At 47.5% G+C, this 24,970-nt stretch overlaps 1 protein-coding gene and 1 long non-coding RNA gene across 2 annotated transcripts in view; one reads left to right on the plus strand and one right to left on the minus strand.

The window, feature by feature from the left end:
* Positions 1-24,432, minus strand: part of MGAT4B (alpha-1,3-mannosyl-glycoprotein 4-beta-N-acetylglucosaminyltransferase B) — a 52,434-nt gene extending 28,002 nt beyond the window's left edge. Inside the window, exon 1 of the mRNA XM_064458450.1 lies at positions 24,169-24,432. Coding sequence (XP_064314520.1) covers positions 24,169-24,388 — 220 coding nt within the window. The 5' untranslated portion in view covers positions 24,389-24,432. The remainder of the gene's footprint in view (positions 1-24,168) is intronic.
* LOC135314661 (uncharacterized) lies at positions 874-6,701 on the plus strand. Its single transcript, XR_010374161.1, has 2 exons — positions 874-1,308; positions 1,441-6,701. It is a non-coding gene; the product is annotated as an uncharacterized LOC135314661 (long non-coding RNA).
* Positions 24,433-24,970: the final 538 nt, after the last annotated feature.

A 24,970-nucleotide genomic window follows, 5' to 3' on the forward strand; every position in this document is an offset into this window, starting at 1 on the left:
CACCCTTACTGTGGGCTTAATTTTTGGCCAGACCACCCTGCTGACCGAGCCGGTGCTGCAAAGGAAGCACACGGGAACTAGAATGTCCTTTTGGACAACAGCCCAAATGGAGAACAGTTTAAATGGCTTGTGAAACCACATCCCTAGACATTATGCTTTCTTGCAATGTCAGGTTTATCTAATGGTTAAAAAACAATGCACTGAGCCTTACAGCTTGCTGCTTACCACCTCCCAAAATAGGTATGCTTCCCATGGTTTGGGACCAAAAGACCATGGTATTTATGCTTGATTTCACGACTGTTCCTAAAGTCCTGTTTTCCCCTGGCAGAGGGCACTTCACACTCCCTGTGAGTGGAGATGCGCAGAGTTCACACCTCTCATTTCCTTCTAACATGTCTATTTAAATACATCTGGGTTTTCAGTATTTCACACAGTTACCTTTACTAGTGGCATATATAAGATAAAGCTAATTGCTATGTGGACTGCTGTGGCTCAGTTTTCCAGACTGAAGCATGTGTGGGACAATGTTGAACAGGGCTGTCCGACAGCAAAGCACTGCAGCATCCAGCCACAGCTCCCTCGGCAGCGCCCTGCCGTCCTCAGCTGCTCCTTAGGATGGAATCACTCAGTTTTATACCAGGACAGGAGGTTTTGCTGAGATGCTCAAACCAAGAGGCCAGATATTTTTGAACTTGGGGAGGTGTGAGGGAAGACAGAGCTCCAGAGGGGCCACAGCTGCTCGGCAAAGGCATAGGAGGGAGAGGGGCTTTGCACAAGATGAACCCCAAGCACAGCCGAGCAAAGCCACAGCTCATACTGAGGGAGTTAAACTGCACGAAATCACAGCAAACTACTCCAGCGGGAGGGACAGAGTGCAGGGCCTGACCCTGCTTGCTGCAGTCTGGCTGCCCAGGGGTGCCAGGAGGTCAAAATCCAGGGAAAATCCCACCACAGGGGAGTGAGGCTCAGCGCAGCACAAGGAAAACAAGCAGCACGACTCACACTGATGGAAACTGCCCTTAAAACTTGCAGCACGAGTATTTAGAGCTCAATCTGAGCCCCCGTTCCCTCTGTACAAAGAGGTTTATTGTTGGACTGCAGTGCCCAGGGAGGCCGTTTCTGTACTCAGGTGCTGTAGGTACCCCCGATGCATCCAAACACCACTTTGGAAATGGTCTCTCACCAGCCACTCAGGCTGCTCAGCACCTCTTCCTAGTACTAACAGCTGTCAACTGAGGATGTGAAGAAATGTTTAGAGTTCATCCTTTGGCGTGCCTTGATGAGACGGCCATAAAGCAAATCACCCTGGTGAGTCCCCTGTTAATAACTTACCCTCATACCCAGCTTCCCAAAGCTTCCTATGCATAGATCAGGTTCGTTACCCAGGATCACCGCGGCGCGTTGCTGTGTTAAAGCTAATCCAATTTTCTTCTTCTTTAGGGATAAAACATCAAAAGAGGGCAGTCAGTCTGTCAAATACCGTAGCAATGTGGAAGAAGTGGAGGCAGAGCTGTATCATCATCTCCAGCAAACCCATGTCTGAACAGGAGCGATGCAGACAGGTGAGCCCCAACTCTGTCATGGGCTGGGAGGAACAGTTCAAGATACACAGTCTCTTTTGGGGAACTCGTTATTTAGTTTTATGACCATGGAAGAAACCAAGATGTATAAACTATAGGATCATGACTCCGTATATAGGTATTCATGACTATGAAGATACACACAGAAGACTCCCATGGCCATGTCCAAAACCTGGCGAGAGCAGGGGCGTTCTGACAGCCTTACAAATCAGTGCAATGGAAGAAATACCAAGTTTTTCATAACAAGCCAGAGTAAGCCCTGCTAGTACAAAGATACCGAAGGGATCCTGGACGGTGTCAGCATGGGTTGAGCGTTTATTAGCCCTACATTGGTGCAGACCAGAGCAGCCCCAAGCAGAGCCGCCCGGCCCTCTGCACCCCCTCCCTGGCGCCATGGGGTTTGCCCAGGCACATATCCTTGGGCACTGCCCAGAAGTGTCCAAACCACTTCAGAAGCCAAACTGGGCTCAGGATGCCCCAGCAATGTCCCCTCTCAGGACCGAAACACACCCTCTGCTAAACCACCTCCGGGGTCCCTGCAGCTCTGGCACGACTCATTTGCAACCCAACCAGTGCATGTTGACTGTTGCTAATTCCCTGTACATATCTACCCAAGGACAAGCCCAGCTCTGCGTGTGTCTGTGTGTGTGTATCAGATTTCAGGGGGGTGGCATTTCTACACCCCCTCCCTAGCACAGATTTGGAAGGTGTTGGGCAGGCAGCCATGCAAGTGCCCAGGAACAGGCAGGACGCGAGTGCTAAACCAGCCTTGCACACCTGCAAAGACAAATAAATTCTTTATTTTAACATCAGACAGTAGACCATAAAACGAAGCTATAAGAGCATATCACTGCACATGAAGGGAAATTCATTCTGCTGCTAATGCCCATAACTTCCCTACTGAGAGTAATGGATATCAACAGGAGAACAGACATCTGAGAGTGCTAAAACGTGCACTGTTTTTTTTCTAAGCTTGTGCTGGGCACGTTACTTGAAATACAGAATTGTTGAGTTCTTCTTTCTCCCCAACCCTCAAGCTGACGTAAAATGCCCATGTTTTAATAGTAAGTGTGATTAACCATTAGCATAAATTACCAGGGTTACAATGAATTCTTAGAACAAAACTTGATTGTTTCTTCGGAGCTGTGTTCCAGTTATACACCAAGTGTAAATAAAAAGCAACTCCTATAATGGGCATCAGATAAGAAGTCAGACTAAATGATGCTGGAGGTCCTTTCCACCTTTCAAATATATAAACATATGTATCATATTTATGATCTGTGTATTACAGGGACTGGCCGATCCTCCGGAGCTGGAGGAAGAGCCAGATGATCTTCCAAAGGCAAAGGGAGAGGAGAAAAGCCAGTTAAGTTTCCCAGCCAGGGCAATGATTTATGGATAGGAGCATTTTCTAACTTTGACTTCTTCAGCAAGGAGACAATACGCACACGTCTTGCTGTTCAAAGGACATCTTGTGCATATGAGCAAATTTGTCCAAATCGTTTTGGCTCCAGCCACAATAGTATGTTTAGTACACTATTTCCAGATGTGTTTTGTATCCCTGTCAGTCCGGCTGCTGCCTCAAGCCAAGAGGGTTATATAAGCTGCGAAGCTTAATTGGATTATTTAGCCCAAATTGTTGGCGGAGAGGCAGCAGGGCCGGGGAACCATCCGGGCAGCCTGGAGAGGACCTGCACCACCACCAGCTTGCGGGGGAAAGGGAGGCAGCATGAGCCATCAAATAAATTAGAGAGTTCATAAAGCAAGACTGGCCTCCCCATCTCCCTCAAATGTTTTCTCACGCCTCCCTTCCATTTGACAGAGGGTGTATTATCTGCTGTTTTTTAGAGGTATGTTTTCCTATTTTAACAACATTTTAAAGAAGAATGCAACAAGCATTTAGAAGACACAAGCATTTCCTCTCCACACTAACAAGCATTTCCTGACCGTGCAGATCCACAACATGGAATAACACATCCAGCAACTTAGTTTTCCCACAATAATATTTTTTCCCAAACTTTGGCTGTTGCGGCGGCTTATTTTCCATTTAAGGGCATAATCCTGCTGGCGGGATAACCCATCCCAGCGGATTTTCACAGATGTAATTATTAGGGCAAAGTCCTAAAAAAGAAAAGTGTTGCAACTATTCTTGGGAAGAAATCAGGAAAGAGAAGAGAGAGAACCTGAAGAGTTTCCAAATGCTGTAGCTATCAAAGCGTGCCAGAATGATTTAGTTCCTTTTATTTTTAATAAAACTGGATAGTTAAGGCAGAAGTTAACAAAGCATCTAAACTGACACCAAACTTTGAGCAGGTCACCTACTCCATATTATGTAAACAAAGGGTACGTGCATGCTTGAAAGCTACTTAAACCCTTGCCATGAGGCCCTGGATGGACTTTGACCGGCTTCACTACAAAGAATAATAATAATAATAAAAAAAGCAGCCTGGCATCCTTCTCTGCCACTGCTGACAACATTCCCACCTCTCTCCACCAGGCAAAGTGCCACGGATAAATTCAACAGATTAAAACAACCAGAACAGTACAACAGGCAGGGATGTGCTCAGTTCTGCTGGAAACAGCTACACAAACACTGCAAATCACATGCAGCGCTCGGAGAGAGAAGATGCCTCTCACCCGCCCCAGCTCTGCTCCCCAAAGCATCATGCTCACAACAAACCCCTGAAATCTGGGGCTGCAAAGCTCCAGCGCCTCCATCCGTGCTGCAATTCATTATGAATATTCCCATGAATGAGGACCTTCAATTACCGTGCTGTACAGAGTAATAGTAAACAGCAGTGGTGACCAAAAAGCTATTTACAGAAGGGCTCTCTGCTACGATCCCATGATTACTAGTTATGGAAAATTTTCAAAAAAAAGGAATACAAAGAGAGATTTCCACAGGGCACAGCAAGCCATACAATTTGTGCTGTGCTTGGACTTTGTAAATCAAAATCCAAGCGATGTTTACAGCACTCTAGTTATTCCTAAAACTTCATTTTTCTTTACTGCTTGCATTTTATGCCCTCAGTGAGCTGCAGCCTAAAGCTCTCTGTGTGACTGATGGAAAGCAGAAAGTCGGCACAGCCTGATTGGGCAAACCAGCCTCACCCCCCCCGTTATCTGCATTAAGAGCTTCAACAAATTTGTGTAATACCCAGCATTATAGAAATGGATTTCCAACCAGAAGAGCAGTTGGCAGGATTAAACAAGTAGAAAAGCACACGCACATAAAAAATCAAAAGGTCTGCACACGAGCTAATGGAGCAAGCAGAAAATAACTGGGCATGCTCCCTGGGCTTGGGGACCGCTTCCTTTACGACAGACAGTAATGTCTCATTACGGGAGAAACAAATACAATAAAGATGAATATTCCATCTTCCCCTGGCTACATTTTAAGTGTTAAGCCAATACAAATTCTCAGGTTATATTTCACAAAAATAGCTACTAAAAAAAAAATGCTGCTGGCAGCGCAGCAAAGCGAATTTCATTTGAAAGATAAATCCTACATTCTTCATAGGCAGATGTGAAAATATATCATGCTTTATCATAACAGCCCCTCCCAGGAGCAAAAGAAGCCACAGAGTAAATTTACAACAAAAAAGTCGTTTCTTTTGCCCTTCTTCCCCTATATCTCTTAACTCAATACAGACAAAATTACTAGCAAACCAGCAGTTACTGTATCTTATAAATAGATGATACACACCTTCCCAGCGCCGCGGTGCTCTGCAAAGTCAATATGGAATCAACCCAGCACTTGGGATCATCAGTAAAACACTTGGATGGTTAAACTACACAGATGCTGCAATTACTGTCATCACAAAATGACCATTCAGCTCCACTTCTCCACCGAGGCAAGACCGTACCAACCCCTCTGCTAACAAACACCGCCTTGTTGGGGTGTCTGGGCACGAAGGCGCCTGACACCAGCCAGCGGCTGCCAGAAGATTGCTGGCAATTTAAGGACCTGCTTAATGCTGAGCTGGACCAGGACACTGTAGCATCACTATTTCTAGCTGATAAAAGGGCAAGCTCAATCTACCTCCATAGTTTCGTGAAAACTCCTACAAACTGACACACGAAATGGTCTTAAAGCTGCTCTTCGATGCAGGATTATAAACCTGGATCACCACCACCTTCCCTCCCGCAGCAAGAGCATCACACTGAAGGGCAATTATCCACCTCTTACCAGGATGGGGCAGGGAACAAAGGAAGAAGCATCTTTAATCAATTAAATCCCAGCTTGGTCTGAGCTAGCTGGTCCTTGCAAAGAACATCCCTTGGTCGCTCCCCCGAACAAAATGAAACTCCCTATGTGTGCAGACGGTGTTGGAAATGGGGTGCAGGGCGACATGCAGCGTACCCAGGAGTGTGCTGGATGCTTAAACACTAAAACTTGTGACTCCATTCAGTTCTGCACCTGCAGTTCTCACCTACCCCCACAGCTGGGAAAGGGATGGATTCAAGGATGGGACCGTGGTGACAGGAGCTGGAATTGTCCCAGGCAGCGGTTTGCAAGAGGGGACTGAGGGTGGCCCCCAGCCTTGTGCCTCTTGCAATCTCAAGACCACCTTCCTGGATTCAAAATCTTTTTAATTAGGACTGAATCATTAGTTACGATTAGTAACTTTAGCTTTTAAAAAAGTATGAAGCAGCCAAAGGACTTTTATCCCACTAACCAGGGGAAAAAAAAAAAATCTGAAAGAGACCTGGTGTGCTTGGCAAAGCTTTTCTGCTGCCTAAACCAAGGCAGGAATAAGCTCAGTGATGCCCTGAGGTGCAACAGAGCTGTGCAAGGGCGGCAGCTCCTCAGATTTGTAGCTTTGGCCAAACCTTGATTGCAAATGCTAGAAATCCTGCTGGCCCAAAGTCCCTTGGATTCAAGCACTGGAGGCAAACCTGCACCAAGAACCAGCTGTTTCTATGGATCATAGCTTGGAAAAAAGCTTAGGCTTTTGGGATTGTCTTTTTTTTTTTTTTTTTAAGAAAGTTGGTTTTCTATATATTCATTCCATCTCTAATCTCCCCTTGCCTTGCATCTCCATTTTGAATTATTTACCATCAGGTATCACATTCATTTGCATACTTTATGAGGTGCAAAATAAATGATTAGTCATTACATATTAGACTCTCCCAAACCATCTGTGCTAGGCTCTGCAGCAGTTTTGTTTTGTTTTTTTCTCTAATACTTTGGGGGGGTGGGGGGGGAGGAATCCAAGGGGAGAATTGGATTTGCTGGAAACACAGAGTGAAATAGTCTGCATACTTGCTGACAGCAAAGGCTTATTACTCTGTTACAGCCGTGCTCCACACGGACTGTGCAGACGATCATCTTCTGCGTAATTTAACCGGTGATACAAATTGCAAGCAGTATTATTTCAAAGACCTTTATTTATTGATTAGAAACAAAGTCTTTATCCTCTTCCTGCTCCCTCCTTGAGTCGTGCTGATTGCACACAATAGAGAGCTATCACTTAAAGAGCCAATTAAGTCAACTTCTGAAAGGTAACTGAATAGATGAAATTCTCAGTGCAATATTGTACTGCATTATCTTGATTGCAACCAAGATAAAACAAAGCAGTCGGAGCAATAGAAATTAGAGAATGAGGCATTGGCCATAGGTAGCAACACTGAAATGGATGAAGCCATTAAAAAAAAAAAAGTATTATTTTCTTTCTGTGGTTACTTCTAATCCTTGCTAGAGGTGTGAGAAGGGAAAAACAGCCTTGGTCTTATTTATTTTCTGCACTTGGAGGGACTTTATGAGGTACTGGCTGAGCTGCTGACCAGGCGCAGAGAGCAGCACTGGCCACAGCCACCCCACCGCTGGCCACAGCCACCCCACCGCATCCCTCCCTGGGGAAGAACCCAACATCTGGGTGTCTCATACTCAACCAAAAGCTTTGATTAAAGTATTTCTTGTGGCCAAGGCTTTATGAAATTAATGCCTTCTGTACAGATACACCCACATCTGATGGAGGACTATACTATCCTCTGGCAGAGCCACCAACAGACCTTCTCTCTTCTGCCCTTCTGGCTACCTTCAAAAGTACCTGGAGGATTTTAGATCACCTCTGGGATTTCCATTCTACAGCCCAGTTGGGCTAAAGCAAGACTAGGAGTTTGAAACCTGTTGGGAAGGGCATAGCTTCAGTCCCTTATAAAAACCAAGCTGAAACAAAAAAAAAGAGGGGGGGAAGAAAGTGATTGTAAGCCTGCCAATACTCAGAAGTTATATAAAATCACTTATCATTTAAATGCAGTAAAAAAAACCAAACCACATCACAAACTGAGAGCAGAGTCCTCAAGAACTTGAAGACACCGGCTGTACGTGGTCAAAATTCATCACCAGTTTCTGAGGAACTGCTCAAAGTCACAGCACTCGGCTATAAAGCATTTACACAGGCACATAAAAAGGAAGCTTTTTCCAAAGTAGAAAAAGAAGTGCCACAAAACATAAAAATTTCCCACTTTCTTCTGCACTGACAGCAGACTCTGGTGTGACTTACCACTCCTGTCCTCCTGCCCCTTCATCCACTTAGGTTTCCCACAGCAGCAGAATCAATCCACACAACCTTAGAGCAAATTAAAGGTCAACTGCTGCTTTCCCGGAGCTGCTTTGGCACCGTCTACCTCCCTGTACATGTATTTCGCCTAGCACCAGGAGTCTTGCTGAAGAACATACAGCTGAGCACAGTGAGATGCTGCAGCATCTCAGCCCCAGGTATATGGATGCTTTCTCTGGCTGTTCTCCCAGCAGCTCCCGCAGTACTTGAGGTCCCTGCCTGCAGCCACGCACACTTTCCATCCCAGTACAAGCATAGACCTCCCAGAGCAACCCAATAAATATAATTCCTCTCCCAGCAAATGTGCCAGCAGAAAATGCAAACCCATCCTTCTGTAGACATGGCTTCTGTGTTTGATGGGCTGCAGGAGGGATGGTCAGAAGGAGGTTTCAAAGGGATTGCAGGTTGGAAACCCTTCCTCTGTGCCTTGATCTTCCACCTGTGAAATGGGCTGAATGATACCCAGCCAACTTCGTAGAGGTCTTTGCTTTTCGTCAATCACCTCTGCATCTAGGAGTCCTATCCCACCACCCTCACCCTGCTGCTCTGGGGCCTCGGGAGCTGTCAGTCTGAACCGAAACGTCCATTAATCCATTGGAAATTTGGCAGTATCATGGAACTAATCTCTGAAATATATGTGGTACCAACGTTTGCCACCGTGTGCCAGAAATAGGCATTAGCACACACCACCGACTCCTGCTCAAACTTCTGCCTTATTAATTTTTGTCAGTCACTCCTCAGTTCATTTTGTGATTATCTCTGCAATTCCCACTGAAAGACAGGACACAGTTTAAAGAACTTGAACAATTTTTTCAGACATTAATGGTCTTTACCCAAAAGCAGCCAGAATGAAGCCTAGGCACTCAAATACACTGCAAGAGTCCTGGTCCTCAGACAATACTCCATAAAATGGGAGCTTTAGATTTTTCTTAATTCAGCAGACTGAAAGCTTGTCAAATACAGCAAAGCACCAGCTTCTCCCTGGTTGGTCTATACTTGAGACTTGTTCTATCTTTTCAAAAGCTCTTTTCAGTTACACAATAAAAAAAAAAATCTGTAAGGACTATATCTAGAACAGCTCTAAAAATTGTTCGTACTTTCCCTGAGAGCTTACGTCAACTCATTGGATGGAGGAGCCAAGAGGAGAACAAATATCTCACAGAGCAGCCGTTGCACATAAATATTGGCCCAACACAGGTGCACTGTGAACACAATTACATCCTCACATCAATTACTAGAACACTCCAGAAACGTTGTTGGTAGAAGACAAATAAATAAACAAACAAATGTAAGTTTGAAATAAGGAACTATTTGACATTCTAGGAAGGCACTTCACCTTATAATCATTATTTCCTGAGACGCATTGTGCTGGTTCGTATTCCAATAACACATTCGTGTAACCGCACAGGTACAAGGGAAGCGTACAAATCATGTCTCGCAAAGCAACTGTTGGCAAAGAGCAGGATTTGTCTATTCATTGCTCACCGCTGAACGGTTACATACATTTTAATTCCGACCTCAAAACGCAATTTGGACCATGGCAGATGTTTTCTATAGCGCAGGCTTCCTTTGGATGAGAGTTAATTCAGTTTGAACATGGCATCCATAAAAAAAGGGATTTAAACAAATATTTTCTGCTTCCTCTATAAGCTTGATACTGCAGAGATTAAAAGGAGGGAGTACTAAATTGAACAGCTAAACCTGTCTCTCCCAGCCTCGGCTCTGAATTCCGACCAGCCTGGTAAGTCTACACTTCCCAGCCACCAAAGACTGCCTTCTCTGTGACACCAGCCTGTGTGGAAAAGAAATTAAATTATTTTAACGAGGTTCTTCCGGATGCGCACTGATGTAACTAAGAGGAGAATATGCCTCTTCTTTTAGGCTGCTTAAGTTTCATCAAAAAAAGGGGGCATGCTCTTCTGCAATACTCTTCTTCCTCTCTCCTTGTTATCCTCAGCGGCTTCCTCCTGTTACTCTACATCAACAAGAGTATCGTCGTTTCACCAGCTGCAATCAAAACCTTCCATAAGATAAGATCCAATTGCAATTTTATGTTCACATAGCTGCCCATACAGAAAAGCCTTGAAATGCTCTTAATGAGTTGCATGCACAGGGATTGTCTCTTCACCTATCGGCAGAATGGGCTTGGGAAGCAACAGCTACCTAAGTAGTGCACACACAGCGGAGCAGTTTAAGGGGAAAAGAAATACTATAAATAATAGAAATCACAGTAAGAAATATAGGCAGAGAGAGGGAAAGAGGGCAACTCAAAGGAAGCTGGCAGCAGGAGAAGAGATAAGGGCTTCTCCTGGAAGTAAAACTAAACAGGAGTGCATGTACAAATAAATGCACACCTTCTCACCTCTGCGCTATGCCGCACACCAGCGGACAAAAGACGTTCTTGACCTTTTCTGCACTGCTTGGCAATCTGAATTTTATCCATCTAGGAGCCCTCTCTTGCCATCTTCCCCCCTTTCTTCCTCTCTGCTGAATCTGTAACTCTGGTGCAAACGACCCCCGTGCTCATCCCCAGCACTGCAGCGATCTTGGTCACCAAATGATGAATAGATGTAGATTTTAAATGACCAGTTCTGCCATTGATGACTGCCTCGCCTACACGGACCCACTTCTACTAGCCCAGCCTTTCATGGTGAAGCTATGTGGAAGGTTTCCCCATGCACCCAGCATGTTCAGGGTACACCAGAGGGGCTCCTGCTCTCAGGTGGGGCTTCTGAGCACCATGGGGTCACCCTCAGGGGTAGCTGCAGAAACGACCACCTTTGGTTTGAAGGCTTTAAGAATAATTAACCAGCACTCTGGAACAACAGGTGAGTGCTTGAAGTTTCAATCCCAGCAGTAAAACACCTCCTTCAATGACCACAGCTGCTATGAAGGGCTAAAGGTCATCAGTTTGCAATACTTCTTGACCTGCATTTTAGAAGTTATGAACCACAACCTGGACAACAGCACTCAGGCTAAGTGATCTGCCACTGTCTTGACAGATTTCCAGAGAGATGTGAAATATCCGCCTTTCTCAAGTGACTTGAACGATGCACACACAAAGAGCTCTGCAGACATCCAGAAAAACAGTTTCTGGGTACAACCCACCCAAGCAGGGGGTGGCAGGAGTTAGTTTATTATGTTCTATAGAGGTAGCACTTGGCACAACAGCTCCAGATACCACTTCATCACAGCACAGAGTTATGGAAAAAAGACTTCAACTAACAACTCAGCTAACCAGACACCTTTAACAAGGAGCAAGTAATGAGATTTCTTAGCAAGTGGTTCATTCAAAGGGCATGCAGTGATACCACGAACCAGGTAAAAATCCCCATTAAAGACTCTCTGGAAGTCAGGAGCATGTAGGAGGGCTGGTGTTCTCAGAGATAAGATGGATATCTTGCCTTACACAACAATCAATCGATTTTTAGAGGTCAACTGCCAGACCTCACCAGATTCCTCTTGCAGAATGTCAGCAGCTTTAGAGCAAAAGCCTGAGCCACAGGGCTAGTAACCATGACCAAGAAGCGAAGCAACCTTGATACTGAATCTTCTGTGTGACAATTCAGTTTAAGAGCTGCTGTTGAAGAAGCATGTCACCAAGATGAAAGGTGGCGACATTTCTAAAATGTAATTTCTTAAAGAGCCTTCCAGAGGCAGCAAGGATCCCATGTACCCTCTTCTCTACACATAGCCCTACCAGACAAGTGCCTTATCTGGATGTGCCTAATTGCATATCAGACCCTTTTGCAGGCTACCTGACCCAAATCCAAGTCTGGTATGGGAGGGCTGCACTTCATGTGCCTCTAAGGACATCCTCCGGTTGAGACAGGCAAGTGACAGCTCATGGTGGTGTGAACGGCAAATGTGGTGGAAAGAGCAACTTCCAGTCCACAGAAAAAATAGACACATCAACTCCCTGGATTTCAGCACAGGATTGGCCCTTGTAACCTCTCTGTGCCACATGAAGACTGGAAACCCAAGGCCACCTTGGACAGGACAGCATTTCTTGTTTGACTTCTCATTAAAAGCAAGGAAGCTCTTCAGTACTTCCAAAAGACATCCGAACCTTAACTATAGTGCCATGCCAGCAAGAAAAGATGAGAAACTTGTGATTTGAGAGGGTCTACCACCTAGAAACTACATTTGGGCACTGTCCATGCGGTGAATGATGGAGTCTTTCCCCAACAAGACAGCCATGCATAGCATCTGCCCTCCAGTCTGCAAAGGGAAGATGCTGACTGCCATCCTCCTCTTCCAGCTGGAGGACAGCCTGTGGGCAGCTGTCTCAGCTGAAGTCCCCAGACCTGGCTCCCATCGTTGGGTGCACAGCCTGGGTCACCAAAGGATGCTGCAGCTGGTTCAGGCATGCCTCAGTTCGCTTAGTGTGAGCCTGGAGAAAAACGGCTCTCTGACAGCTGGCCAATGCAGCTGCCTGCAGCTCATGGGAGATAACGAAGAACCAGCCACTTCTTAGAAGTGCATTTCTGTCACCCATACCTCTGAACAGCAGATTTCCTCTGACCACAGGGTCCTGGAGAACAGAGACCTCGTAATGCAGACCTTTGAACGCTGTTAACTGATCCGACCCCATCCAAATGTCACGGTTGCTGTCAATACAAAACTGTTCCTTTCTCTTCCTGCCATCCTGTACTTCATCCATGGGGCATCCATTAGGTTCAAACACAAAGGCAGCAAAGAGTCTACAACAAGAGCCTCATTAACTGACTGTACAGCTGAGTTTGTTTTGGAGCACAGTGCCGTCCCCTGCACTGCAAGGCAGAGCTCTTGCTGGGGGAAAAAAATGGATCGAATTAAAAAATATCTTGCATACCATAATAGTGCAAGCAGCTCTTCCATCAGACTTAAAACAACACTGTTACCAGCTGTACAAGGGAGAAAAACCCCAGTTAGTCTCCCAAAACAGCGGGCCAAATGGAAAAAAAGAAAAGGATGAATGGGTTTTCAAATTCACCTTGGAGAGAATGTGTGTCGCAGCTTTAACCTGCTGCGAGGAGGGGGACAATGGGAAACAGGATAGCAGAGACCAGAAATCAGATTTTAGGACCAACCAGGTAGATAAAACATACATGATCACCAAGCGATGATGGCTATTTTGGAATAAGTTAACTTCTGAAAATATCTAGTCAGCTTTAGCATTTCATACACATGAAATTAGTGTCCACACAAGAGTACTCTCCTGAAAGGACAGGATTTAATGCAGCCGAGATAATTATCTAGATCCTTCTTTATCCCATTAGTGCTTTTCATTCGCATCCTGGAACACCATAAGCGGATTGTTCAAGAATTATTTGCCATCCGCTGTTTCAATCCCGAGTGGAATTATCTTTATACCTCAGTACGAAGAAAAGAGATTACAGCCCTGCCAGGGCTTGCTGCAATGCCCTCTTTTCTGAGGCTCCTTTTATTATTTTCATTCTATAAGGTGATGAAAAGAATCAAAAAAACAATGGTCATGGGCATGATTTTGCCCTCTCCTCCTCCTCCTTCCCCATGCATGCACCTGGGAGGAGGAGGACACGCTCTTCCCACCACACCCCCTGCAGGAGATGCACCACTGCACCTGCACAGAGATGAAGCTCAACAAGACTTAGTCATCAAATTACCCAGGACAGGATCCAAAAACGTTCCCAGCTTCCTTTTGCGCCATGATCCACTAATGAAAGAAGGAGGAGGAAACTGTTAAAACCAATTAAACAAATCACTTGATGCAAGAGAAAGAAGTGGGATTCACTGCACTAGAGATCCCAGGGGCATACGCTAAACATCATGTTTTGTGCTCTCTAGTAACGTATGTCACTGTGCAAGCTCCGATGGAGATAAAGCCAACATCGTTCAAACAACCAACGCAATCCCTTGCTTCAAGGCCTAAAACAACAAGAGGACAAAATTCCCCTCCCAGCCACTCGAACCTCCTGCCAGGTTTTATATTAACAGAAGAATTACATCTCCTTCCAGGTACAGCGAGGACGCAGCTCTTCTCCCCACGGGCATCTGTGAGTCTGCCCAGCAGTGAGGAAAGATGCCTGGACGATGCAAAAACTGTGCCTCCTCCTTACAGAAACATAAGGAGGTAGGTATTCAGACCTGACATGAATAGGAATGCATGCATTTTTTAAAAAAAGCATGCTTTACGGCTGTGTAATGAGATCTGTAGGAGAGTTATCTTTATAAACAAGTTATTAAAAGGGGGAGGCGGGACACAATAATAGCAGGTGCCAATTACTCAGCTCCCAGCAGAGACTTTCCAATTTCTCACCTTCCCCCAAAGCAAGATGTGCCGCTGTACGGCAGCACATTTACTTGCAAGTGTAATACCCTCTCGGAGTACTGCTGCTCTCCCACAAAGCAGAGCTGCATTGCTGCTGTGCCACCACTGGAGAGGGGCAGCCCACTTCCCCACCAACCCTGCACCAGAGTTGAGACCAATACGGCATGAAATTAATTTGGAAAGAGTGAAACAGCAGAAAGTAAATAAAATTATCTTTTTATTAGACTCCAGAATCTGGCCACTCCTCCCACCAACAGGAACAGCAAATTTGTGAGCTAATTGTGACTGCCAGGTTTGCGTCTCTGCAAATATCTGCTTAGTTTCAGGAACAAAACGCCAGTAACGATTTTGTTATTTTAAGACAGCAGCACAGTTTCAAACAGTCAATGTCCACATTGCAACTGGAGCCATCAGAGATGCCATCCTTTCAGGCAAGCACACCAAGGTAATGATTACTATTACAAAAGTAATCCGAGCCTTTAAAATCACTATTTCCAAAATCAGCAAATAATTACCAAAGTCGTCAGCAATCAATACCCAAGATAAACAGACAAATTGCAGAAGAAACAGAACAAAGTAGTTAATATTTGCCAAACACAAGCCAAATACACTTTTTCATGGTAACCAAATACTTCCAGTAAATAGATATTTTAGCTCACTGGAGAGGCACTTTCAGAAAGTAATAAATTAATCTAATAAAACAGACAGACAGGGTGGAACCAGACATTAATGAAACACAAACTGATCTATATGGAGCCAACCCACAATCCATGCTCATCCACCACTCTGGGTACTTAGCTCCCCCACCCAGGTCAGCTCTTTAGCTCTGGGAAAATACATGTTTCATGCAGCTCCACTGGCACGACAAAGCAGAGAATTTCAGCCATCAAATGACGAAGTTTGTGCTCAGCTAGAATTTGCATTTCCAATTTTTTTTCTGAATACCTCTCACTCCCCAGAGTCAGCAAATTAATCTGCTTTTAAACACAGTTCTTGCCTTGCCTTCAATTTAGTTTAAGCTCCACCCGCAAGGCGCGGGATGAGCTCTCGCCGCCCAGCAGCACCAGCCACCCAAGTGCGATGCCTGTGCGAGCATCCCCAGGGCACGTCCGCACCCTGGAAACAGGAGGGCTTGTCCTGGGGGTCTGTGCCCTGCCTTGCCATCACTCCTGGGACCCAGAGGGACTCGGAGCAACCCCTGACACCCAGTGCAAGGACAAGCACCACCTCGTCCCTGGGCAATCCAACCTTTACCAGCTTCTACCCAAAATCATCGCTTGGAGTTAACTAAGCCACACTATTAGGTGAGCATCTGATATAGTTGCTCAAATGGTGGATTACTTGAACTGGACAAGATGAAGAGAGGGAGAGACATGTGGGAAGACGTCCACCCTGGTCATTTTCTGCAACATCAAAGGAAGAAGGAAGGGAGGGAACCAAGGGAAGTGGAAGACAAAGAGAAAAGAAATCAAAGCCAGCTCTGGAGAGAGCACAATGAAAGATGGCACAAAAAAGGAATAGTTAAAAGATGAAAAGCAAGATCAAATAAAAGCAAAAGATCACAGTCTGGGCCCAGAGAGGAGGGAGTGGAGACCACCATACTGCTTTCGCCAGCATTAACTGAATAATTCATTTGATGGGTGCTCATCCATGGCATGGGTTGAGTCTGAGAAAGTCCAACCCCATCCAGGTCCATCCACCCACCAGACAACCCATACGGTCAAATACTGTTCTTGTTCTTCACATCCAGAATGCGGACACCATGGGGACACCACACAGCAGCTCCGCTCCCCTAAGTGCGCATCTTCTGGGGAGGAATACAGCAATTTAGTCCTCACTCAGAAAACTTCTCCAGCTTCTTCTGTATGATGTTCTTGATACTGGCAGGGTTAGTGTTGCTACTACACTTTCACTAGAACAGGCTATACAAATGTGCACCGCTATTACATTTATCTTCAGTAGCTCGTAGCTCAGTATTTGAAGTTTCTCTTTGATTATTTACAGGGGCTTTTGAAGGCTACACAACTTTTTTGGTACCACAGGCCTCTTATCTAAGCCATGAAATTCCTCGGAGCAGTGACAATACATAGGGGATTTATTGCAGCATACGTACAAGAAGCGAGTGACAAAAAAGGGTCTCCAGGTTAAAGCTGATTTCCAGAAAGCTCTTGCCATCACAGGGAGAGAAGAAAAACTTAGGTGCTCTAAGGCAGTCTTGAAAATGTGACCAGGACAGCCTAAAAATTCATTAAGGAATAGGTGTGGAGCAGGTATAAGCACTGACACGGGCCAATGCCGTGCTCTTCCCCCAGTTCAACATCCATCCCACTACCAACAAGTCCTAAACCACCAGGGTGACAATTATAGTTACAAGTAAATGGACACTGCAACTCAACAAAACACATAATGAAAATAAAAGACTGGTGGGGATTAATTTTTGCACAGAAGCTTCTTTAAAGCCTAATGATTTACATTTTAATGCTACTACTGTCCACTTTAATATAAGCAGAAATGAAAACATCTTGCACAAACGTGTCTAGTCACTTCAAAATATAGATTAACCTTTAGGTAAGTATTTATCCTGTATGTAGCTCAAGAAGGCAGGAATATTTAAATATTAGGGGAGTCACTCCAAGGCAGGGGGGAAGATGGAGTTATGGAGCCATCTACGTGCATCGGAGATGCATCCATGCTAATGCACAGATCCTGGAGACTCGACTGAGACTTGACACCGGGACAAAAACAGAAGAAGCAGCCAGTGCCACAGTTAACACAGGAAGAGATGATTTAAAACAGAAATCTGCCCCTCCCAGATTTTCTTACTTTGCAAGAGAAGCCTGACATGAGCTCAAAAACAAACCCAGAAGGGCATTGCTGAATAAAAAGCCCCCTACGCTTTGATTCAAATAAAAGAGGCAGAAAAAATGCATCTCCCTCCATCAAAGACAACAATCCTCTCCCCGAATTGCAAAGCTGTTAAGCAGATGATTGATCAGCACTCCCCAAAAAGCCTCTCCTCCTAATGGCATTAACCTGCCAGCCCTCGCTGAAGCCCTTTGTTTATTTTAACAGTTTTCATAATGCTTTAATTTGACCAGTGACTTCTGCCGCCGCAGCAGTCCTCTTCACCCACCCCGCCCCGCTGATCTCTTGGGCTTTGCCTCATGAAACAGCAAACATCAGAACTGGCACAATAACGATACCGAAAACCTTTACGTGAAACATAAAGCTTTGTCTCCAAATACTTTGAGGCAGGTGGCTCGGCCTCGCCTCTGCAAAGGTTTCCTGCAAAGCGCCGGGGTGGCTGTGGATGCCCGTGCCCAGCCAGGCGCCCCAGGACGGACACTTCTTCGTGTTTGTTTACACCACGAACTGAGAAATGGTACTCTGGTGACTGGTTTGGGTTTTGTGAACAGGGAGAACCACGGATAACCCAAGCCCACCTACAGTAGCCTGCTAGCAGCCTTGCCCAATCTGTCGCTAAAACAATCTCTCCATCACTTAGCAGGCTGCAAAGGTTTCTAGAGATGACTGGCAACTTCACTTAAGCTAGCAGCGATAGATGTGTTTTATATTAAACACTAAGTGAATAATCAATGAACATTCAGGATATAAGCACAAATCAATGATTTGTTTTAGATGAATCAAAGGGAATCACAAATGAGAGGGGGTTTTGTTCTGTAACAGAAGCAAACTAGGAGAAGTACTTGATGTAACTGGGTGTGTGTGTGTTAACCTCCTCTGCCTGCTCCTCTCCTACGCGCCAACACAGACCCTGCTGTCACAGAAGTGCGTCTGTGTCCTCCAAACCCCTGAGACAAGAGATGTCACTGTCCCCAGAGAGCAGATGGGAACTGTGGTGTGAAACCAGCCGACTGACTTTCCCAAGACTGGGAGGGATACGGCATAGCAAGGACCCGAACCCAAGTCTCCTATGCTGGGGAACACTGTCCCAGTTAGGAGAAAGCCTTCTTCCACTTCCAGTAAATTCAACCCCACCATGCAACCAACGCAAGCAAAATCATTGGAGCACCAATGGGACACGGACAAGTGCGCGTGCAGTACAGGTCAAGAGCCCCGTTTAAAGACTCACAAACTGTGAGGAAGTAAAAACAGGAATACAGGTGATTCCAGGCAATGAGAGATTTATTTTGATAAATGTACGTCAACAGATTGCATGCTGTCCCTCACTCTTGGGATGAATTTGGTCAAATCATACCTGAGATAATTTTACAAATGCTGCTGCATTCCAGTTACCAATTCCACACGATGCCTGCTGAGCCCCACACAGGCCACATAAAGGCTCTCAGAAATGCTCCTGCACATCTTTTTATTCACCACGCATTTTAAGGAGTTTCTATACTCTATGGTTCCTCAACCCAGTCCCTGCCTACACCCCCTCAGCCATCAGAAGCACACGCTGGATCTGCTGCCGGCATCTCTCCTCCTGGTAAATGCTTCCAAGGGTTGCAGTGAAATGACCCCATCTCAGACCAGGGCTTTTACTCACACCCGTCCGGCTGCAGCCTGTGCCCAAAACCTCAAAGGAACTACAAAAACCTGAGGCAAGCTGTTGCAGGTAACAGAAATGAACAAGCAGCGGGAACCCCCGCACGCCACATGATACGGCTCGTATTTAGCAGTATCACAAGCTTTGACTCTGCTGCTTTTAGAGCGGATTAGTGCTCACGGCTTTTATGCATGATATAAGAAGACTTTGTAAACACGCTCAGAGGAACGTCCCTCCGGGACAAAGTCTGCTTCCCACAAAGGACGCCCCGAGCGAGCGGAGCACCCCGCTGCGTGTGGCACTGAACAAGTGATATTTCTTTACGGAGATGCTGCCTGAGCCTGCCCCGCTGCAACGGGCACCGGAGCAACGTCCGCGCTGCGTGCAATGCACTGCGACCACCAACACCCCAGCGTCCTGCTCCCCACCACATTTGCAAGTCAAGGGAGAGACCCCGTGCTTAGACCGGCACCGAGATACCCCCGGGGATGCGAGTGGCAAGTCCTACAAGGAGCTGTGCACGTCTATTCTGAAGCACTTTCACAACGCCCACGGGAAGAACGGTTCCTATGGGATAAGCATCTAAAATACCGCACAATCAAAACTGATCTTAGGGGTGTGAAGTCACTATGCAAAGAGCAACCCCACTTCGCAGACAAATCTACAGGTACGAAGGTGCCTGTGGTTTTACAATGGAAACCTGGAGCTGGCTGGTATTGGGTAACAATAAATCATCAAAATTTGAGGGGGAAAAAACCTACTGGGGAAAGCCTGCACAGGCAGCATGTGTACAGAGCCCAGCCTGAGCTACACAGCCGTATCCCGGAGGTGCAATCCCACCCTCAAAACACAGCATTTCCAAGGAGCAGCATGTTGGGAGTCTCCTAAAAGGTTCACACAAGGTTTAGAATTTGCTATTCAATTAAAAAAAAAACAAAAACCAACAACAAAAACTTGAAAACCAAATATCATCCACCATCAACACTTAAAAACCAAAAATCAGAGCATTTATGGCTCTGGGGTAGGCTGCAAGTGGCAAAGAGAAGGGCTGGAAAGACAGTACATGGCTGGTTGGTCAGGCAAGATGAGAACAAACATTATGGATGAGAACTGAACAGTTTTCATCATTGGAAAGAAAAATACCACAACAATTTAATTGCAGGTAGGTTAAATTGTCCCATCTGCACCTGTGACTTAAGTAAGTCATGAAAGCTGCTCGGTTTTACTGAGCCCTCAGTAAAACACCCCTTGTAATCCCCACGTCAGGCACGCTAATGCCCGAGCCTGCCCGTGCCTTCCCAAAGGCTTGATCCTCCGACTGCAGGTCGCCCTCCACAGTTAAACCCTACAGGTCCACCTCATGACAGCAGGTTACAGGAGAGCTTCTTCCAAGGCAGCTGTTGGTTTTTTAAATTAAACCATACTTAAACCTAAAATAAGCAAAGAGAGAATATTAAGCTTTGGCCAAGACACCCACCACCACAGTGCACAGCATGTGGTCCACCTCCGAACCACCCCGTGATGCCAGACATCGGCCGCCTGTGTGACTGGTTGTGCTATTCGAGGCTGCCCTTTTCCTACTCCAGCAGACTATTTCAAACCTCATTTATAATTGGAAAGAGGCAGCATCTGTTTTTGCAGACCACGAGGTCAAAACTTTACTAATAACCACAGCACGGCAAAACACCATTAGTGGGTAAACAAACCCTGCATCGGTCACAGAAAAGCAGGTCTAGAGCTGGTTTGACCTGGTTTATTTTCTTTCAACTAATTGTCTGGTCCTCGCAACACAGAGCAGGAAGACAAGCAGGCTCTGCGATGCTTTACACGTCTTTTAATATCAGTTTATTCCTCATCAGAGGCAACATGGACACCTTGCCAGCCTTCCCCAGAATGGAACGACACAAGCAGCTCAGGATCACTAGGAACTGCCTCCAGCCACCCACGGGGGACGGCTGATGTTACACAGGACTGGCAAACACCAAGCCTGTCTTTGAGAAATAAGGGGATGGGGATAAGGAGGATGCAGGAAATTATAGAATAATCAGCTGCTTAACTTCAGTTGAAGGGCTTAGAAGACGAGGAGAACTTGAGCAACAGCTAACATCTGTTTATCAAGAACAAATCACATCAAATCTATCATTTTTCTTTCTGTGACAGCATGCCAGGACTTGCAGAAAGGGGAGAAGAAACAAAGATTTCAGAGACACCTCTGATAGTGTCTCACGGGCCATCCCTATAACACAGCTAGGGATGCAGGGGCTGGACTGAGCCCCCTGAAGGTGGGTGCACCACTGCTGAGAGACCACCAGTGAACTGGTTGTTGCTCTTTGAGCACAGACTGGGAGGACCTTGCCAAAGCAGGTTCCAGGAGAACCCATCCCAGATCTGATACCGCTCCGTGTTTTCATCCACAGCTTGGCCGATGGCAGAGAAAATGCTGATTGCCTTTGAAGGCTAGACCAAACTGAGAGGGACTGCAATCACGCAGGAGGACAAGATCAGAATTCACAACAATCCTGACACTTTAGAAGAAGCAGCCTGACAAAAAAAAAAGGACGCAGTTCAACAAGGACAAGCGTGAGGTAATGCAATTTTATAAGAATAATTAACCAGACAAATACAAGATGAGGAATGAAAAGCTGGAAAAGTTCTGGAGAAGAATGGCTGAAGGGTCAGTGGGGAAAAAAAAAAAAAAGAAACACAAGTCATCTGTGGCAAAAATAAAAAGCAAACACATGGGGATGCATAAATAGGATCATTGTAGTAAAAGAGCTGAAGTAATCCCTTATTCTTCTGAGTGAAAGTAAGGCAGCGACTTCAGTCCTGAACGGCAGGTTAAACATCAGTCTTCACGAAGGATGATGGTCCAGAAGAGAGCAACAAGAACAACTGCAGACCAAGAATACATGACCTAAAAAGAATGATCAAATGGACCAGCGTGGTTTAATCTATATTAGCAGGGACTAGGGGAGATGCAGTAACAACTTCCAAATATCTAACAGGCTCCTGCAAAGAAGGAGGGAACTTGTCTGCCTGTGCCCAATAAATGGAAAAAGAAGAGCAATCATGAAACCAAACTGAAAAGACATTTCTGTTGAGATCATAAGAAAAAAATCTAATGGCAGGGCTGATACATCTCAAAGATTATCTGGGGAGCTTAGGCATCTCTGTCATTGGATGTTTTTAAGAATGAATACAATAAACATCTGTCAGGAAGGGGCTGGTTATCACCGATCTTGCGTAGGAGCAGGAGATGGACTGAATGACCTCTCAAGGTCTTCTCCAGCTCTGTATTGAATAATGGCCTGATACGTAAACGACCATAATAGCCGGAAACCTGCTGTGCTGACACAGCCTGACCCGCGTTATTTGTGACCTCTTGTAGTGATCGCTGTTTCCAAGTGACAAGCTGTTGCTGTCAGAGGAAAATGCGTATCCCAGGGAGGGTCCTACCAAGGAGGACAGGGACAGTGGTACCCAAGATTATTATTTTGGCACTTGAACGAGCAATGGGGAAAAGCTACTTGTTAAAAAATAAAAGCGAGTGAAAGGACAACACAGTCTAGATGGCACAGACTACCCAGCGGGGTTGGCCACCCTGCTTCAGAAAACAGTGACGGCTCAGAGCCCGTGCAGCACTGCACACCGCATGCCATTTATGGGAGGGAGCTACGAGCAAAGCAACTGCTCAGCGGTAACCACAAGAAAGCAGCTCTCAGAGGGCTCCTGTGTCCCTGCACAACTTACCACAGCCTAGCATTTCTGGCTGAAAGTGCGTACAACAACACCTGGTTGTGCAAACATTTTGTCCAGTTAAAAACCTCACCAGCAGAAGCCAACCGACCCACCCAAGGTACACTACAAACTCCCATCACCCAAACCTCTGTGGGGAGGCAGCTCTGGTGGGCTTTAAACCACGTTAGCAGCATGACAGGGGAGCCCTTCGGCTGATGAACGAGGCGCAGGAGCCCAAGCAGCCGCCTGTCAGATGCCTGCAGCTGCCAGGAGAAGATGGCATGTCCCAGACCAGGGAAGGGGCTGGGCTGGACGGGCACCTACACGCGCCCGTGTCACCCTGCCTATCGGAGCCAAAACAACCCCCCTGCCCCAGCCCGGGTGCCAGCCTTGCACCACACGCACGCTGCACCTTGCGATTGTGCATGGTGTGCTGTGGGATTGCAAAGCCACCACGTTTTACACTCAGCAAAAGCTGCTTCTCACCTGTAGCAGGGAGAGATCCTTACATGGCAAGTGGGAAGAGAGGGCCAAGGGCTGGTCGGCCGGACTGCCCGCCTTTGGCCACCTCTAAAATTACAGAAACTGGAAGAGCCGAGTGACCAGCACCGGTACTAGATGTTGCACACCCATACACGAGACAGGTACACAGTTCAAAAGCAACTACCAGGATTATCCTCCAGGCCGGGATAAATCCAGTGCACTGCTTTAGCGAGCGACAGGACGGGGGAAAACAACTATTCTGTTGTCAGGAAGAAAACAGCGGCGAGCATCTCTACGACACCTGCGCCAGACTCCCCCGCAGCCTAGATGGGACGGGGCCCTGCACCCCTGCTTTGCAGCCGCCCACTCAGTGCAAACACCAGCACCGACACTTAAGCGCTGAAGCGGCAGCCCTCGCACCCGTCCCGCACACTCTTAAGTTGCTGGACTCTGCATCGAGCGGCAAGAGCCGTGTGTGGCGCGGGGGGGGCAGGGCTGCTCAGATTTCCCCTCACCTCCAGTTTGCCCTGAGACACCCCAGCCCAGGGGTTCCCCCAATTGCTGGCATCACCGCCTCCCCATCAGGATTCAACCCGCGTGGTTCCCGTCGTCCGCAAAGGTTTTCACGTAAACGACGGGGTGCAAAGAAGCGCATGGGCGAAGCGAAGCCCAAGCACCCCGACGACAGCCTACCCGTGGCCCCGCGGCGCTCCGTGGGCGCCCCAGGCCGCAGCACGCCCCGGGACCCCCGGGCCCGGCATCCCGCGCCCCGCAGCGGGGGTCCCACGGGTCACGGTCCCGCGGGGGCACGGGGTACCGAGGGGCCAGGGGCGCACAGGACCCCGCCGGGTCCGGACCCCAGGGGGCTCCACAACAGGATCCGCCCCCCCACCCCCCCGCCGCGGACCCCGGGGTCCGGCCGGGCCCGGCTCCCGGAGCGGCCCCAGCCTCAAGCCCCGGCGGCGGGGCGGCGGCGGCCGAGCCCCCGAGCCCCCTTACCTTTGTGCCCGCCGAAGGCGCCGTACCAGGAGAGCGAGAGCAGGGCGCAGAGGCAGCCGAGCAGCAGCGTGAGCGCCGTGCCGCTGCGGAGCCTCATCGCCTCCTCGCCGGCGGGGGCGGCCGCATGTCCCGGGCGCGGCGCGGCCTCGGCGACCTCGGCGATCCGGCGAGCGGAGCGGTGCGGGACGGCGCGGGATGGAGCGGGGCGAACCGCCCGCATGCAGCGCCCGCGCCGCGGCGGGCCGGGCCGGGCCGGGCCAGGGGCGGGGCCGAGGGGCGGGGCCGAGGGGCGGGGCCGAGGGGCGGGGCGGCAGCGGGCGGAGGGCGCCCCCGTGCGGGGGACTACGGGGCTGCCGCGGGCAGCGGGGCCGGGGGGGGTGTGAGAGTGTGTGTGTGTGTGTGACTGCGTGTGTGTGTGTGTGTGTGTGACTCGAGTGATGTGTGTGTGAGAGTGAGAGCGTGTGAGTGTGTGTGTGAGTGTGTGACTCGAGTGATGTGTGTGAGAGTGAGTGTGTGTGAGTGTGACTGTGTGTGTGTCTGTGTGACTCGAGTGATGTGTGTGAGAGTGAGTGTGTGTGAGTGTGCATGACTGCATGTGTGAGTGTGTGTGTCTGTGTGTGAGTGCGTGTAATTGAGTGTGAGAGTGTGTGTACATGTGTGCGTGTGAATGAGTGTGCGAGTGTGTGTGACGCTGTGAGTGTGGGTGTAAGTGTGTCTGTATGAGTGTGTGCGACTGTGACTGTGTACATCTGTGTGTGCACGCGCGTGTTTTTGTGTGTGTGTATATGTGTGTGAGTGTTGC

The sequence above is a fragment of the Phalacrocorax carbo genome, chromosome 8, assembly GCF_963921805.1.
Source record: "Phalacrocorax carbo chromosome 8, bPhaCar2.1, whole genome shotgun sequence".
In the NCBI taxonomy this organism is placed as follows: Eukaryota; Metazoa; Chordata; class Aves; order Suliformes; family Phalacrocoracidae; genus Phalacrocorax; species Phalacrocorax carbo.